This window comes from Monodelphis domestica, chromosome 2 (genome assembly GCF_027887165.1).
Source record: "Monodelphis domestica isolate mMonDom1 chromosome 2, mMonDom1.pri, whole genome shotgun sequence".
Classification (NCBI taxonomy): domain Eukaryota; kingdom Metazoa; phylum Chordata; class Mammalia; order Didelphimorphia; family Didelphidae; genus Monodelphis; species Monodelphis domestica.
In genome coordinates, this window is record NC_077228.1 from 34,473,855 (window position 1) to 34,491,854 (window position 18,000).

Below are 18,000 nucleotides of genomic sequence, written 5' to 3' on the forward strand. Positions count from 1 at the left end.
ACCCACTGCCTTAGGTCCGCCCTTTACTCCTGGTCGGCCATTGGCGGTCATGGGAGGGTGGGCGGAGCCTTCACCCCGCCTCGGCCCAGGTAGAGCTCCGCCCCCCGACCCAGGTAGGACCCTGTCCAGGTAGGACCCCGCCCCACCAGGCCAGGTAGGGCCCTGCCCCCATCCGTTGTCCCGGAAGCCTAGCTCTGGAGCCGCAGGTACGGCTGGCTCGAGGAGGGGAGGAGAGCTGGGTTCTCTTTGGCACTTGGTAACGGTACATGGGAGTGAGTGGGTCTTTGGGTGGTTGTGTGTGCGTGTGCACGTATACGCGCACTTGTTGCCCCGGCGGGGAGGGCCTGTCAGTGTGTGTCCCTGGGGTGGATCGCTGGGTTTCGGTGGCCATGAGGGCTTGGGAGCATCGAGTCCCTGCCCCGGGGTCGTGGTCAGTGCGTGCTCGTGTATTCCGGTCTGCGGGGGCGGGGCGGGGCGGGGCGGTCGTGGTTCTGCGGGGCTGGGGTGGGGGCTCCCTCTGCACGGACAGCTTTAGGCAAGTACAGTTAGAAATAAGAGACTCCTTGGATGTCTTCCGCCTGGGGGCTCTTCCGGGCACACGCTGATTCCTAGGTCTTAACCTGCATCTTCCGTGCCTGAAGTCTCTCTCTGTGTTTCTGTTCTCTGGCTGCTGGGCTGCACAGCGTGTCGTCGGACAGGGAGGCGCCCAGGGCTTGTTTTGCAGTTTGTCGAGGCAGGGATTTGGGGTGTGTGTGCGCCCTGAGCCCCCCAGAAGCCCAGAGCTTAGTGGGGGGCAGATGACTACTCCTGATGGGTGTTGCAGGGACTGCCCTCTCCTTTCACCTAGTTTCCACTTTTTTTCCCCAGCATCCCTTCTCTTAAACTTCTTGCATGACCCAGGAGCTGAGCTAGGAGTTGGGATTACAGTGACCAGAACAAGTGGTCCCTTCCCTGAAGGAGCTTATATTCCACTAGGGGTACCAATAGGGAAATAGCAGGTGGCATGAGGAGGGAGCAAGCACTGACAGGGTGGGGAGCCAGAAAGACTTCCTGGAGGAAGTGGCACCTGAGATAAACACTGAAGGAAGGCTTCCTATAGGGCAGGAGGGCGTACCAGGCATGGAAAAGGGCTGATGCAAAGGGTCAAAGAAGGAAAATGGAAAATGAGTCTGGAGAAACAAGTGGGCCCTCCTGTTTGTAAGGTTAAGTATGTGAACCAGAGTGATGTGGAATAACCATGGAGAAGTGGGCTAGAGCCAGGGTATAAGGGCTCTAAACACCATCTTCTCTGGGGGCAGTAGAGAGGCCCTGAAGTTCCTTGAGCGGCAGAATTATGTCTGTGCCTTGGGAAGATGATTTGTCAGCTGTGTGGAGAATGTATTGGAGAGGGAGAGTTGTGGAAGCCAGGAGAATGAGAGAAGTTATCATAACTAGCGTTTAATATAGTGCTTTGCAAAGTGCTTTATATATGTTAACCCATTTGAACCTCAAGAACCCTGTGAGGTTATTGGAATAGTCAGTCCACAAGACTTAGTAAGTACCTACTATGCACCAGGCACTGTGCTAAGCCTTGAGGGTACAAAGAAAAGGTAAAAACACCAGCCCCTGCTCTCAGGAAACTGAGTCTGATGGAGGAGAGAACATGCAAACAACTTATATATAGCATAGCGTAGGGATATTATATATAATACAGATATCTATTATAGATATTATACATATTATATCTACTATTATATCTATTATACATATATGTATGTGAGAGAGCAGCATTATATATGTATATATTATATACATAATATATACATGTATTATAATATACTTTTATTTATAGTATTTTATTTAATATATAATAAAATATCTTTATAATATATTAATATTTCTAATATAATAACACATGTTATTTATTTATTAATATTTCTAATATAACATATGTTATTTATTAATATTTCTAATATAATAACATGTTATTTATTTATTATTATTTACGTATAATATATTACATATATAAAGGAGGTAATTCGCAGAGAGAATGCACTAGCATTAAGGGGAATGGGAAAGGCTTCTTGTAGAGGGTAGGTTTTTAGCTGAAACTTAGAGAAACCCAGGAAGCCAGGAAAGCTAGGAGACATAAATGGGGAGGGAGGGAGTTTAGGGTAAGAGAGACAACAATGAAAATGCCAGGAGCTGGGAGGTGTGACTTGTTTGAAGAACAGTAAGGAGGTGCCAGTGTCCCTGGGCCAGAGGACATGATGAGGAGGTTGGGGATCCAAGGAGGAAGAAGATAGGAAGCAGTCAGGTTATGGAGGGCTCTAAAAGCTAGACAGGGTTTTCTATTTGATCCTGGAGGTAATCCTCTGGAATTGACTGGTTGGAGCATCACAGGGACTTGAGAGATGATCTGATTTTCTCTTTAGGAGGTCAGCTTGGCAGCTAAGTATAGAAGGGAGTGGAAACAGAGAGAGGCTTGGGCTAGGGGGGGCTGTTCCCGGTATGAGGTGATGAGGGCTGGCACCAGAAGGGTGACAGTGGCAGAGGAGAGAAAGATGTTACAAAGGTAAATTGTTCAGGCCTTTTTCACTACTTGGATATGAGGGGTGAGAATGAGGCAGGGGTCAAGGAGGACACATAGGTTTTGATCCTGGGTAACCCGGAGGCTGGTGGTGCCCTTGAAAGTCATAGAAAAGTTAGGAAGAAGGGAGGGTTTGGTTAAGAGAGTAGACTGAGTTCACTTTTGGACATGTTGAGTTTACGATGTCCATGAGATGTCTAGTTTGACATGTCCAATAGGCAACTAGAGAAATGAGACTGGAGGTCTGGGAAGAGGTAAGGGCTGGACAAATAAATCTGCAATTTTTTTTACATAATGATGATGGGTGAAACCATGGAAGCTGATGAGATCACCAAATGAAATAGTTTATCAGGAGGAGAGAGAATGTGTTCCAGGACAGAACTTTGGGAGACACACACAACTGATGGGCTTGATCTGGATGAAGATCCAGCAGAAGAGACAGAGAAGGAACAGTCTGCCAAGTAGGGGAAGAACCAGGAGAGAACAATGTCATAAAAGAAACAAGAGAATATCTAGAAGATGGTGACCCTTGGCAGGAAGATCAAGAAGGATGAGAATTGAAAAAGGGTCATTAAATTTAGTTATAAAGAGATCACTGCTACAAAAATGAACAATCTGGAAATGTGCTCTGTATGATAATACATGTGTAACCCAAATTGAATTACTTGTCAGCAACCAGAGATGGGAGGGAGGGGAAGCAGGGAGACAATGTGAATCATACAACTTATGTGGAAATTTGTTTCATGTAGTTGGTAAAAAAAAAATTAAAAAAAGACAGATCACTGGTAACCCTGGAGGAAGCAGTTTCAGTTGAATGAAGAGGTCTAAAGCCAAACAGCTGAGAGTAAGAAGAAAGGGAGTGGAACTTCCCCCGTAGACAGCCTTCTCGTGATTTAGACACAAGGGAGAATAGCTATAGGTCTATAGTAGGGATGGATGGAGCAAATGAGGGTTTTTTGAGGATGAAGGAATTATGGGCATTTTTGTCTACTATTAGACAGGAAGATTGAAGAGAAGTGAGAGCAGGGATGATAGAAAGGGCTATCTGGAGAAGACAGATTAGAATGGGAATTCTTGTATATGGAAATGATTTTGCTTTGGCAAGGAGAAAGGCTACTTCTTTCTGGGAGATAGATGGAGGAGGGAATAATGATAGAAGGCATCTGGAAAGGAGAAGGAAACAAGCATTTATTATACACCTACTAGGTGCCCAGGGACACCCAGCTAGTAAGTGTCTGAGGCTGGATTAGCACTAAAGTCTTCCTGACTCCAGGCTCAGCACTCTGTTGAGCCACCAACCTGCCTCAATGGTAATGTGAGATGAGGAGGAAGCTCTTATCAAATGACCTCATTTTTTTTTTTTCAGCAAAATATAAAGCTAGGCTCTGAGCCAGGAGAATGGGGGATAGAGGAGCCCTGGGAGGTTTGAAGAGGGATGAAAAGTTTTGGAAGAGCTTCTGGAGGGTAGGGCAGTGAGTTGATTAGGAAGCTGGGCAAGGACTTCCTTACCATAGTGAGGTCCCTGCTGAGATTATATGGTATAAATTTGTAATGGACTTAGGCAGTACAGTCCTGTGATTTTCTCCAGCTTGAGTAGGGCTGGTAGCAGGAGATGGTGGGAGTAATTCAAGGCTGAAGGCTTGGCAGAGCAAGATGGATGGTAGGATAAGAGAACAAGAGGCTCTAGAAAGCAAGAGAGTATAGGGTTGACCTGGTTCACCAGAGGGTCAGGATGAGGAAGGGAGGAGAGTGTAGCTCGTATGGGGGTGATGGTCTGGAAAAGAACAGGGATCATCAGACTGGAGAAACAGTGACAACAGAGCAGGGTTTAGGGTTGCAAGGCAGAAGGAGAGGTGGAATGACAACCCCTTGTGATCAGATGAGGGAACTTCAGAATTCCAGAATATGAGACTGATGCATTTGTGAATAGTGACAAGATGATGGAAATGACTGCTGAGATGAGGTGGAGGAAATAAGGAAGCTGAGGAACTTGCAGGAGTATCAACAGTCAATCAAAGACACGTAGTATGAAGGCAGGAGTTAGGAAGAAAAGAAAGATTGTGAGCTATGTCCTGAACTCATTGAGGAAGGAAGGGAAGTGGCAAGCAGCAACCACCCAAATTTTGATTGGGTCATAGACAGGTACAGATTGAGTAAACCTCAAACCAAGCACCTGAGCAACTACCTGGAAGTGGCAATAAGGGGCAAGTGGCATTCTGATTTTTCTATCTTCCCTGTGAATTAGGAAAATGAATACAAGCACAACTAGTGCTGGAAAGGGTATGTTTCCAAGGGCTGTGTTACCAAGAGGGAGCCAAGTCAGCATGAGAACCAGAAGAAGGAGGTGGGGAAGGAAGTTTCAAGATGAAAGCAAATTTATTACCAACAGAGCAGAAGGGACATGGTGGGCTTAGAATGGGAGTTGTTGGGTGACTTGGGGGTGGGGGGAGGATAAGGCAGAGGGGGCAGAGAGTGATGCTTGAAAGATGACGGCTCGGGGTTTGGGGTCCCTGGGATGGAGAAGGTATGATCAGGGGAAGCCTGGTAATTGTGTGATGAAGATCTGAATGAACCAGAGGTGGCTAAGTGAGAGGAGAATGGAGTGACGAGAGAGATGCTGTGGGGGTGGAAGCAGTTAGATTTATTGTCTGTTTAGATGTCTCTCTGTGTGTGGGGTGCCAATGGACAAGGAGTAGCTGAGGATGAGGTGGAAAACTTGTGGGGAGGACAGAGACAGAGTGTGGGGGGAGGCTCCCACTCTTTTCAGACAGGCCTGATCCAGACTCCTTCCTTCCTAGATTCTTCAGGCCTGGAGATTCCGTTTCCTCCCTGATTCTTGTGGCTCCTTCACTGCTGTGGGTCAAAGGGCTGCCAGAGCCCTGTAGCCTCCTGGGATCCAAGACTGGTCCCTGAGGTTGGCTGGCAAAGAAGGAAGCAGCTCTGGCCTCAGGATCATGACAGAAGCAAACACCAGTGAGTGTAGTGACAGGGGGTGATGGGGAGCTGTGGGTACCACCTACTGGACTTGTTTTCTGGGGTTACCAGCCCTATTCTGCACTGGGCATGAGATCTGAGAGGGGCAGGGGATCGAGCAGATCACCTCTCCCTGGCTTTAATCTCATCCTGTCCTCTCTTAGCCGGCTCTTGGTCATTCCTTTTCTCTGACTCCTTCTCTTTGCCCTCAACAAGCCTTCCTTTTTGGCAACTCCACCCCTTAGTCCCTAAGGAGAGGCCCAAGCCTGGCCTTAGCTTCTGGCTGATGCTCCTCAGCCTGTGTTTTTGTCTCCACAGCAAGCCCAGAGACCTCAATGACCTCAGCCATCCCAGAGGCAGGGGCTGCGGCTGGGACCAGGGCCTGGCCTGCTCTGGTTGGGGTTATTCTTGCGGCTGTGCTGCTCTCCCTCCTCATTGCGTTGGCTGCCAAGTGCCATGTCTGCCACCAGCACCGTGACAGCTACGGACATCACCCCCTCTCCGAGTCAGGGAAGATAGAACCTTTTGGGTTGCCACAGGATGATGACAAGGAGGATGATGGCTTCATTGAGGACAACTACATCCAGCCAGAGGCTGAGGAGTCTCAACTAAGAGGCCATGAGGTCCAGTTCTCCCTCTGAGACTCTCCCTTTCTCACTGCCAGTTCTTCTCTTCCTTCCACTGTTCTCAGGGATGCCCAATAAACTCCAACCTGAAGACTGTGTAGACAGCTCTGCCCTGTCTGTATCTGAGGGGGTTGGGAAGATGGAAAGCACACCAGGTGCTGAGGGATGAGGGGATGAGGGAGGCATGGGCACGATGGATACCCTGGATGCCAGGCGCAGGAGTATTGGAGGTATGGCACATTCAGGGAGTGGTTGGTACTGCGTACCCTTTGCAGAGTGCCCAGCTTCCCTGCACCAGTGGCCTCCCCTAAAGTTCTTCCAGCACCCCATTAATCATCCTTTCCCCCAATCCTAGCCTGGCCAGAAGGGCAACACTTCTCTTCAGAGATGCAGGAAATTGGGGACCTTCTGCTTCCCTGCTCTTTGGGACCATCCCAAATTCCTCCATCTTGCCCACAAGGAAGGGAAGCGATCTCTGCTCCTGGAGAGAACAGTCTAGGATCCACTGGAATGCTGAATTTCACAGTAGAGGGATCCTAGGATCATAGATTTAGAGCTAAAAGGGACCTCAGAAGTCAAGTTCAGCTCTTTCATTTTATAGATGAGAAAACTGAGATAAAGAGCCTTGACTTCAGTCATAGAGCTAGTAAGTATCTGAGGTAGGATTAGAATTCAGGACTTCTTGACTCCAAGTTTAGCTCTGCCTCTTGGGGAAAAATCCTTGCTGACCTCCAGCTCAGGGAAGATTGGGCAAGAGCCCCTCTCTGCTCTCTCCATCTAGATACCTTGCTTTGTGACCATTGGTCTTTGGGGAATGGGGGGAACTGCCAAAAGGAAGGGTCATTGAGGGCAAAGAGAAGAAAGGAGTCGGAGAAAAGGACCTGGCCCCAAGGGGTGGGGAGCCACTACAGGCTAGATAGAGATTGTCTTATTCTTTTGTGGCCATGGCTTGGGTTGGGGGTTGGGTGGCCACTGAAGTGTCTTCCAGTTCTGAGATTCTGGAATCTGTGCTAAAAGGGGGTGAGGTTCATCCGGCCCCACCTAGTCTGAGAGAAGCCCTGCTGGCTTTTGCAAGTAATGTTTTCCTCTCTAAGTACTCGGGAACCCTTTCTTTTATGATATCTCCTAGAATTTCTCCGGGACTCAAAGAGCAGCTCCCTGGCCTGGACTTGGAAGACTCCTGCCTCTTTCTTGCCATGTAAGAGTGTTGGGACCTCTGCCCATGACCTGTCCTCCAATGGCTTCTCCATTCTGGGAGGGCTTTCAGAGGATCCTGACAGTGGCTCAGCAGGCACATCTACCCACCAGTACTTTCAACCCCCAAGGGCCCAGCCTTGAATTCCTTTGTTCTTTTGTGCTTTCCAGGGCCAAACCCAAATTCATTGGTAGAAGAAACAGAAGTAAAAGTAGGTCTGGAGGGCAGCTAGTGGCTCAGTAGTTAGGGCTCCAGGTCTAGAGATGGGAGGTCCTAGATTCAAAACAGCCTCAGACACTTCCTAGCTGGGTGACCCTGGGCAAGTCACTTAACCCCAATTGCCTGCCTAGCTCTTGCCTTCTTCTGCCTTGGAACTGAGACTTAGGATTGATTCTAAGACAGAAGGTCAGGGTTAAAAAAAAAAAGTAGATCTGGGAAGTTCTAAATTTTCCCTTTCATCTGTATGCATCATCCCATCCCCCAAGACGGGTCTGTCCCTTCCTGGATCCTCCTCTCAGCTAGCATAGGAATGGGAAAAAATCAGCCATCAAGTGTCTAACGAGTGCCCCAGGGCAGAGGCAGCTGGCATCTCAGTGCTTTCCGGGCGCCGTTGCTGCCCACAGGTGAGGAGGAGTGTTTCTGGACACCATGTCCTTGGACTCCAAGTGCCAGGGCCCAGGAGGGGCTGTGGTATGGGCACATTAGGTTCTGAATGCCAAGTTTGGGGAACAGCAGTAAGATCCTGGAGAGAGGAGGTGGGATTGCTCCGAGGGCTGGCTCAGGCTTCCGTGGAAGGACAATGACATCTCAGAATGACTTTCCTGATAATTTCCCCTCAGCAAACTATCCCTGTGGAATCTGAGGCTGCAGGCTCCTTCCCTGTCACTAAATGGGCCCTTCCTAAGCCTGGGGTGTGCATTAGAGGCCTGGACTTTCTCCTTCCCTGCCTAGCCCAATCTGAAGGACAGGCTGCCTCCCTCCCAGAATCCTCTTGTCCTCTCCTTCAGCATCCTGTTGTCACGAATCAACATCAGGACCAGGAGAGCAGGCGCTGCTCTGGGCTTATCTTTTTTGAAGAATGAAGTCGAGGATTTTGCCAGATGCCTCACTTGGGTCAGAAAGAATCAGGGCATGTCCTGGCCCTTCAGCCTGTCCTGTGTCCCCAGGGCTCCTGCGATGCCTCCAATAGCCGTGGAGCCCTTCAGAGCCCTCCGAAGCCCTCTGATCTTTGGTCTCCCCAGCCTCTAGCCCAGTGTCAGGCACCGGGCACGCACTCAGATCATGTTTGTCTATTAGGGTCAGGGTTATGATGAGATCATGGGAGTTCCTTTTGTGTGGGGGTCTGATTTGATGACTACAGAGGCCCCCTCTACTTCTCATGTCCTCTGATGCTGTGGCTGACTAAAAATATCTTCCCAATAGATAGTTCTGTCCCTCCAGGGAAGAAAAAGAACAAATGGAAATAAGCATTTATATAGTTTCCACTATGTGCCAGGCTCTAAAGAAGTATGAGTTTATTCAGTCCTCACAATAACCCTGTGAAGTAGATGCTATTATCATCCCCATTTTACAGTTGAGCTAAATGAGGCAAACTGAGGTTAAGTGACTTATCTAGAGTTGAGTAACTAGTGTCTGAGGCTGGATTTGAATTTAGGTCTTCATACCTCCAGGCCCAGGGACCTAGTTACCAGGCTACCGGCTGATTTTATTTCTTCTCTATTTCCTTTGGATAAACTGTACCCTCTCAGAGCTCTGTTCTGCTCCTGAAGAAAATTCCTCCAGGTCTCTGCAGTGCCCAGCAAGCCAGCCTGCCTGCCCCGAGTTAAGCTCTCTCATTCCCCTCATTTAGCTTTGGTTCCGTTCAGGAAACAAAGGTTAGGGTGCTGGAGAGCCAAAGACAGGAGTGAAATGGTTTTTGTTTGGCCCCCAAGGACAGGACAGGGAAACGTGGAGAGATACAGCTGAGAGATTTCAGCTCAATGACAAGAAACATGAGAGGTGAGCCATTTGGGCCTGGGAGGTGGTGATCTCCCCATCCCTGATGGGGATGCCAGCAGAGGCTGGATGGCCACCGGTGTGGTAGACGGAGAGGATTCTCATTCAGGTTTAGTTGGACTCAACAGCCTTGGCGGTACCCTCTAGCTTGGAGATCTGGGATTCTGCAGTTCAGTTCCTACCCTAAGGAAGCTGACCCTCCAAGCGCCATATTCTACCCTCCCTGAAATGCTTAGGCAGTTGAGGCTGTGATCTCATTGGAAGCTCTTCCTTATGGAGTTTGTGCCCCCAGAGGGCCCCTCCATCAGGCACCCTGGATTCAAGCAGACGCGTTCCAAGCTTCCTGTCTCCTGACCATTCCCTAAGGGATCAGGCCCACTTACAATCTGTTTCCTGTCATTCTTCCCTCCCTACCACCTCCCCCCCAACCTCCTGTTGCTCCTGGTCCTGTCTCTGGGGCCCAGCAGAACAAGGCTGATCTGTCTTCTACATGTCAGCCCTTTAAACGCTTGGAGACCGGGAAGTTCCTCCTGAATCTGGGCCAAGTCTGATCAGATGAAATCTCACAGGGAAGAAACCTCCCCACCTAAAAGCATTCACTGCCCAGGTTCAGGACAAGAGGTGTGCTGTGCTTCATGGGAAAAGAATTTGGGGGTTCCGATAGCCTACAATCCATTGAGAGTCATCAGTGTCATGCCAATAGCAGATAGGATTGGGGGGTGCATTCAGTTTCATTCAGCAAAAGGCTTATATTGTGCCTAAATGGTGAAAGTCACTAGAAGGGCAGCAAGATGGTTCAGTGAATTGAGCGCCAGGTGTAGAGATGGGAGATCCTGGGTTCAAATCTGGCCTTATTCACTTCTTAGTTGCATGACCCTGGGCAAGCCATTTAATACTCATTGCCTAGTCCTTGCTGCTCTTCTGCCTTTGAGTCAATACTTAATATCAATTCTAGGAAGGTACTTAGTATTGATTCTAAGCAGAAGGTACGGGGAAAGAAAGAAAGAAAGAAAGAAAGAAAGAAAGAAAGAAAGAAAGAAAGAAAGAAAGAAAGAAAGAAAGAAAGAAAGAAAGAAAGAAAGAAAGAAAGAAAGAAAGAAAGAAAGAAAGAAAGAAAGAAAGAAAGAAAGAAAGAAAGAAAGAAAGAAAGAAAGAAAGAAAGAAAGAAAGAAAGAGAAAGAAAGAAAGAAAGAAAGAAAGAAAGAAAGAAAGAAAGAAAGAAAGAAAGAAAGGAAGGAAGGAAGGAAGGAAGGAAGGAAGGAAGGAAGGAAGGAAGGAAGGAAGGAAGATGGGAAGGAAGGGAGGGAAGAGGAAGAGGAAGGAAGAAAGGGAGGAAGGGGGGAAGGGAGGGAGGAGAAAAGGAGGGAAGGAATCACTAGGCTAAATAGTTCTTTCCCTCAAGGAATTTGTGCTTTATTGCAGGGGGAGGAAGGAAGCAGAGTCCAATAAACACTCTTTGGAAATGGCATCCAGACAGGGGGAGAAGTCAGTCCCCCATGCCTCCAGCCTTGGTCAAATGGCATCTAGACATGTATTCCATTTGGGCCGCCATGTTTTCTGAAAGATGTTGGCAAACTGAAATGTACCCAGAAGAAGCAGACCAGAATTAGTGAGATGACTAGAGATCACGAAGGGGTTGGGGATGTTTGGCTTGGAGAAAAGAAGACTCGGGGGCATAAGATCTCTCTTCCAGTATCCGAAGGGCGGTCCTGTAGAAGAGGGATCAGCCTTGTTCTGCTTGGTCCCAAAGGGCCAAACGAGGAGCAGTTGGGAGGGGAGGGAAGGGGAGATTTTAATCTGGTGTCAGGACAGACTTTCTAACAATGAGAGCTGGCCCAGAGTGAAATGGGTGGCCAAGGACTCCGAGGACTTCAACCCTGAGCATTAGTCAAGTCAAAAGGAATTTATTGTTCTGTGCTAGGTATGTGCTGTGCTAAGTGCTCAGGCTCAAAGAAAGGGGGAAAGTCTCTTCTCTCAAAGAGCTCACAGTCCAATGGGGAGACAACATGCAAAAACAAGATTTAATAGGATAAACTAGGGATGATCTATAAGAGAAGGCCCTAGCATGAAGCGGGGGAGGCAATGGGTTCCTACAGAAGGTGGGATTTTATTGGGGATTTGAAGGAAGCCAGGAAAGCCAGAAGGAGGTGGAGACAAGAAGGGACAGAATTCCAGGTTTAGAGTAAAGCTAGTGGAAATTCCCAGAATTAGAGATGGAGTGTTTGGGGCCCAGAACAGCAACCAAAGTTCCTAGATTGCAGTCCATAAAGGGGATTAAGGTGTAAGAACCCTGGGGAGGTAGGAAGAGGCCAGGTTGGGAAGAGCTTTAAAAGCCAGAGGATTTGATATCAGATCTTAGAGGTAATAGGGAGCCACTGCAGTTTACTGACCATGGTCAGACCTGCATTTTAGGAAGGCCAATTTGCCAGCTGAGTTGAAGAGTGAGCTGAGACTTAGGCAGGCAGACCCCTCAGCAGCTATTGCAATAGTCCAGGCATGAGATGATGAGGGTCTGTACAAAGGGGCTGGCAGTGTCAGAGGAGGGAAAGAGGTGAATTCAAGAGGTGCCACAGAAGGGGCAGCTAGGTGATTCAGGGGCTTGAGAGCCAGGTCTAGAGATAGGAGACCTCGAACCTGGCCTCAGACTCTTCCTAGCTGGGTGACCCAGGTAAATCACTTAATCCCCATTGCCTAGCCCTTACTGCTCTTCTGCCTTGGAACTAGGGAGCTGGGTAGCACAGTGAGTGGAGTGCCAGACCTGGAGTCTGGAGGACCAGGGTTCAAATGTGCCTTCCGACACTTTTTAACTATGTGATCCTGGGCAAGTCACTTCACCCCAATTGCTTAGCTCTTGCTGCTCTTCTGTCTTAGAATTGATACTAAAATCATGTAACCACGGAAAAATATTTAAAATTTTAAAAAATTAAAAAAAGAATTGATGCTAAGTCAGAAGGTAAGGGTTTAAACAAGAAAGGTCAGAGGAGGAAGGCCTGAAGATGGGAAAGCTGAGGAGGCCTGGGAGAGAAGGGGAAGCAGGGCCACCCCAGTCACAACCACCCAGCAAACTAAGGACTGTAGATGTCATTGTCCCCATTTTAAAGATGGGGAACTTCAAAGAGATAGGTTGAATCAGGATTTGAATCCAGGTCTTCCTGATTCCCAACCCCAAAGCTCTACCATCCCGAGGGCTTGTGGGAGAGGCCATGAGGAAGCTCCTGTCTTCCTGGATGCAGAAATTAGCAGCAGAGATGTTTGGGCTGTAAGCTCTTGTTTCCTGTGTCTTAGTCACCCTGAGTTGTTTAGTAAAATTGCTTCTGGGAAAATTCCATTGGCTCTCTCTGAAACCAGGAAAATGTGCACCCATCGGCCCTGGCCTAGAAGGTCTCGGTGCCCTTGGAGGGCAGTGAGCAGCTCCTGGGGGGCAGGGCCAGGCCTTGGCTAAGCAGGCTGGCAGAGAGGCCCAGGAAAGAGGGGAAAAGGAAAGCTTGTGGACATTGACCCCATGGTGACTGGGCTGGGCGTTCCCCCCTCCCTACCCGCCTTGTGCAGTTCTGGGTTATCCTGACTTTCCTCGAGGGTAGAGACTGATGTGGTGGAAGGAGGGAGAGTCAAGGAGACAACTCGTACCCACGATTCAGTTCCTGTGCCCGCCGGCACCTCGAGCCTGCTTCAGTCTCCCTTTCTGTCCTTTGCCCCCCCTAGAATCCTGGGGTCTTTTCCGGTGGCCCTTTCCGGTCACTCTGGCCCACTTTGCATTCCTCACGAGGCAACGGCCTCTGCAGCCTCCCCAGGGAGTCTTTCTGTGCCCTCAGCATCCCAGGATGGTGCCCAGTGGCCCTTTGGTTCTCACACAGCAGTGACCCAGGCCCACCTATGGAACACGTTCTCCGTCCACTTGTCCTTGTGACTTCTAATTGGAGAGTCCACTTAGCAAGATCTCTCCTCCAGCCCCAGCAGCCTGCACCAGACCCCAAAGGGCCCCAACCACATCTGGACAGCACCATTCCCCTCATGACTGGAGCTCAGGGACCAGTAAGGATCCCCCAAATTCTAGAGACCCCCCCAAACCAAGGGTACCTAGAAAGCTCCCCAGTCTTGGAGGGAGAAACCCTGAGGGGACCTTCGAGTCATTCAGTCCTCCCAGTCCCTGAGCTTGCATCCTTTTGGAATCATTTCTCACATCTGCCTGGAGGCCAGACTACAAACCCCTCAATTGAGCCCTGAAAGATCCCCCCAGTCTGGCCGGAGCCCACTTCTCCACACATGACTTCCCTGTTCAAACTTGCCATTCCAGCTGAATTGGCTGATTCCATCTCTTACCTCCCTGTCTTTGAACTAACTGGCCCCATGCCTGAAATGCCTTTCCTGCTCACCTGTCTCCTTCCTAGAACCATGGCTTCTTTTAAGGTTTACTCATGCACTATTCCTACAGGAAACCTTTCTTGGATCCCTCTAATTGACAGATTCTCTCTTCAAAGTCCTGGCTTTGAGTCTCGATGGCTAAATCTTATCATTTCTGCCTCCTTCTCTCCTCTGACACTTCTGGCCCTCCAGTGTAGACCCTCATCACCTCCCTCTTGGACTAGTGGCTGGTGGCTCTCCCTCTTCCATCATCCATTCAGCCACTAAAGCAATTTGCCTAAAACACAGTTTTGACCATGTTCTCCCTCCATATGACAGACTCCAGTGGCTCCCTATTTCTCTCTAGGACAAAATATAAACGTCTCGTGCATTTCACAGCTTGGTGTCTTCTTGGGTTTCCAGAATGCTGATTTCCTGGCTATTCCTGGAATGAGACACTTGCTTACAATGGAATGCCAGTCGCTTCACATCTGCCCCTTGGAATCCTTGACTTCCTTGGAGACTCAGTTGAAATCCCGCCTTCCCTGAGACCTTTTCTAGCCCCCCACCTCAAAACTCCCCGTGCTGTTCTCCTTCCCCTTTGGAACTGAGGCCACGTTTTCCCAGAGACTTTTCCTTCGGCCACTTAAACTTGGGGTGCCTCTTTCATCTCTGGCCCATGCTCAGAGAAGACTCTTGCTTGGAGAATCCCAAAGGAGATTGTCTGAGAACTGAAGTTCTTGCCTCTGGCCAAGTCCTACTGGCCCCTCAGCCAGGGCAGGGCATTTATCTCCACCATGCAGGACGCTCCTCTGCCAGTGGAATTTGCGACAGGGGTTATCCTAATAAATAAATGCTTATTGGCCTGGATTGCATCCAGCCTTCACCCAAAGACTTCGAGATGATAATAATTAGGGGCCCCTCCACATACTTCACTTTGAGGCTTCTGTGCAAAGATTATTATTCTTTCTTTATCGATGAGGAATCAGGTATTGCTAAGTGCCAGGGGCAGAGATTTCCTGGCTTCAAGCTACATAGCTAGGTGGTACAGTATACTGAGCCCTGGCCTTGGAGTCAGGAAGATCTGAGTTCAAATCTTAGCTGTGTGACCCTGGATAAGTCAGTAAACTTCTTCTCAGCCTCAGTTTCCTCATCTATAAAATGGGGATAATAAAAACACCTTACTTCTCAGGGTTTTTGTGAATATAAATTTTTGTAAAGTGCTTTGCGAATCTTAAATTGATATGCAAATGTTAACTATTATTATTAATTATTATATTACCCTTAGTTAGAAGGAATCCACTCAAGGCAGCCCCTTCTACATTTGGGAAACTAATACAATTGTTACAAGTTCTCCCTGATGTCAAGCCTAAACTGACCTCCCACAACTTCTCCTAATTGCTCCTGGTTTTGCCCACTGGGGCAAGCTAGGTGGTACAATGTATACAGTGCTGGCCATTGAGTCAGGAAGACCTGAGTTCAAATCCAGATCCAGACACTTATTAGCTGTGTAATCCAGGGCAAGTCACTTAAGTCTGTTTGCCTCAGTTTCCATATGTGTAAAATGAGCTGGAGAAGGAAATGGCAAACCACTCCAGTATCTCTGCCAAGAAAACCTCTAATGGCATCAAGGAGGAGTCCAACACACCTGAAACGAATGTTCCAAATAGAATGACAGGCCTTCAAATACTGGAGATGATATGAATCTCTTATAAGCTCAGTTCCTCCAACCAATCAGATTGAAGGTCCTTTCCCATTCTAGTCGCCCTCCTCTGGACCCTATGATGGGTCAAGGCTCTTCCTAACACATGCTGCCCAGAACTGAACCCAATTCTCTAGACGAGGTCTGGCTGGGGCAGAGAGCAGTCTCCTCCTTATTCCCCAAAGCTCTACTTCTCTCCAGATTGCACCTGCTGACTGCCCATCAGGGAGCCTGTCCACCAAACCCGGGACCTACCCTCCCTTCCCTGGGAGCGTTGCCATGGAGCTTCAGTGGCATCCAGACATCACTGAAAACTCCCCAAATTTCTGTGGAATTTTTGGCTTTGGAAGGACTTTCTTCAATCATGAAGGCCCAGATGAAACAAGGGCAGCCAGGGCAGAACCGACCCCCCACTCTTGCAGTGGTGGTGGTGGGGTCTGGCATGAAGATAAGGAGAGACGCTGTTGGGTAAGGTGGGGACGGGGACCAGGAGGGGAGAGCAGGCCAGAACTGGGGGGGACTATACCAGCCCAGCCCCCATCTCCTGCCCACCCCATTTCCCCGAGTGTTGTCCTGGAGAAACACCATTCATTTCTCTTCCAATTGATGGAAGGGCAGCCTCAACCCTCTTGGCCATTGGAGCCTGAATGCGGAAGGCTGTTTCTTTACCTTCCTATTTTATTGGCGATTGCTATTAAAACGTTCAGTCAATTTACAAGGACTTGAATCAAAGTCAATAAATACCTGGTTGGGGATTGAGAGAGGGGAAGCTAACCCTTGGGAGATTTGCCTTAGCTCAGGCTGAGAAGGGAACAGAGCCTAGGAGAGAGCTAATTAATGCAGCTAATGATACCTGAGATCCCCAGACCTGACTGCTGGTGACCTCAGGAGAGACTTAACAATGAAATGAGCCAGTAGCGAGGGGAGGTGGTGGTTGGGGTGTTTATTCAGGTAATCACCGCCCTGCCTAGCACCCAGCCAACACCCCACCTGACTACATTTATTATCCCATTTCCTGTGAAATTATTTAATTTTATTGATCTCTTTCATCACCTTCATTTACAAATATACCCTTTCTTCCTCCTCTCCCCAGAAAGGAATCCCTTGGGACAAAGAAATATTAAAAAATAGTTCAGACCAGGGTATTGACTGTGTTCTGTACCCATAACCCTCTGCCTCTGCACACAAGGCTGGGAGGGGTGTTTTCTCATTTCTCCTCCAGGTCCAACCAGTCATTACAGTTGCATAACATCATTTCCCATTTTTTTGTTGGGGTTGTTCATTCCATTTACATTGTTGTAGTCATTGGACAGGCTGTTTTCTGATTCTGGTTACCTAACTTTGTATCAGTCGGTCGGTTAAACTAGCATTTATTGAATATCCATTACATACTGAGGATGCAACAGCAAAAGCACAGTCCTTGCCCTTTAGGAGCTCACAGCCTAATGGAAGAACCCAATTGCAAAGGAGATGTAGGTAGAATGAATTGGTGGACCTCCACAGAGGGAAGGCACTAGCTTTAAGGGGGATTGGGAAAGGCTTCTGGTCGGAGATAGGATTTTATCTGGGACTTGAAGGAAGCCAGGGAAGCCATGAGGTGAACATGAGATGAAAAGGCATAGGAGGCAGTGAGTAAAAACTCTAGGAGTAAGTAGAGTCTTGTAATTAAGGAACAACAAGGGGAGGGGGCCACTGGACTTGAAACAAAAGGTATGTGGGGGAATGTAAGGTATAAGACTAAAAGGGGGGGCAGCTAGGTTGTATAGTGGTTAGAGAGCCAGATCTGGAGTTGGGGGGACCTGGATTAAAATCTGGCCTCAGATAATCCTAGCTGTGAGACCTTGGGCAAGTCACTTAACCACAATTACCTAGCCCTTGCTGCTCTTCTGTATTAGATACTAAGATACTTAGAAACTAACACAAGGTAAGAGTTTAAAAAAAAGACTGGAAAGGTAGAAATGAGAAGGATTATGAAGGGCTTTGAAAGCTGAATGGGGGATTTTATAGTTATCTTGAAGGTAATGAGAGTTATTGGAATTGAGGGCAATGATAGGGTCAGAACATTTTAGGAATATCACCTTGATTGCTGAGTGGAAAAGGATTGGAGAACGGGATAGACTTAAGTCAGGGAGATCAACCAGCAGACTATTAGAGTAGTCCAAGAGTGAGGTGATAAGGGCTTGTCCCAGAGTAGTGCCAGTGCCAGAGGAAAGAGAGAGAGACAGAGAGAGACAGAGACAGAGACAGAGAGAGACAGAGACAGAGAGAGACAGACAGAGAGAGAGAGAGAGAGAGAGAAAGGGAGAGAGAGAGAGAGGAATAGGAGAGAGCTGTTATGAAGGTCAAGTTGGCAGGTCTAGGAACCAGATTGGATACAGGGAATGAGAGCGAGAAGTTGAGGAAGGCACCTAGGTTTTGAGCCTGGGTGATTGGGAAGATGGCAGTACCATGGACAGTATAAGGAAAATGTGAAGATTAAATTAACTTCCCTCCTGCCCATTTTTAGATTTAATCACCAAAGCGTATACACCCCACTTAAACTTGAGTGGGGGAGGTTGGTGACTCATGTGTGCCATAGTGGGTGGCAAATTAGAATCAA

The 18,000-nt window shown here is 48.3% G+C and overlaps 1 protein-coding gene across 4 annotated transcripts; it reads left to right on the plus strand.

Annotated features, from left to right (window-relative positions):
- The first annotated feature begins 47 nt into the window (after nt 1-47).
- Nucleotides 48-6,268, plus strand: C2H1orf210 (chromosome 2 C1orf210 homolog). Of its 4 annotated transcripts, none has more exons than XM_056815314.1 (3): nt 48-206; nt 5,368-5,542; nt 5,861-6,268. In XM_056815314.1, exons 2-3 carry the CDS (start codon nt 5,524-5,526, stop codon nt 6,181-6,183), a joined length of 342 nt encoding a protein of 113 aa, XP_056671292.1. In that variant the 5' UTR covers nt 48-206; nt 5,368-5,523; the 3' UTR covers nt 6,184-6,268. The 4 variants fall into 4 exon arrangements, with proteins under 4 accessions (XP_056671292.1, XP_001376573.2, XP_056671293.1 ...); XM_001376536.3 differs by having other exon boundaries at nt 53-262; XM_056815315.1 differs by having other exon boundaries at nt 53-256.
- Nucleotides 6,269-18,000: the final 11,732 nt, after the last annotated feature.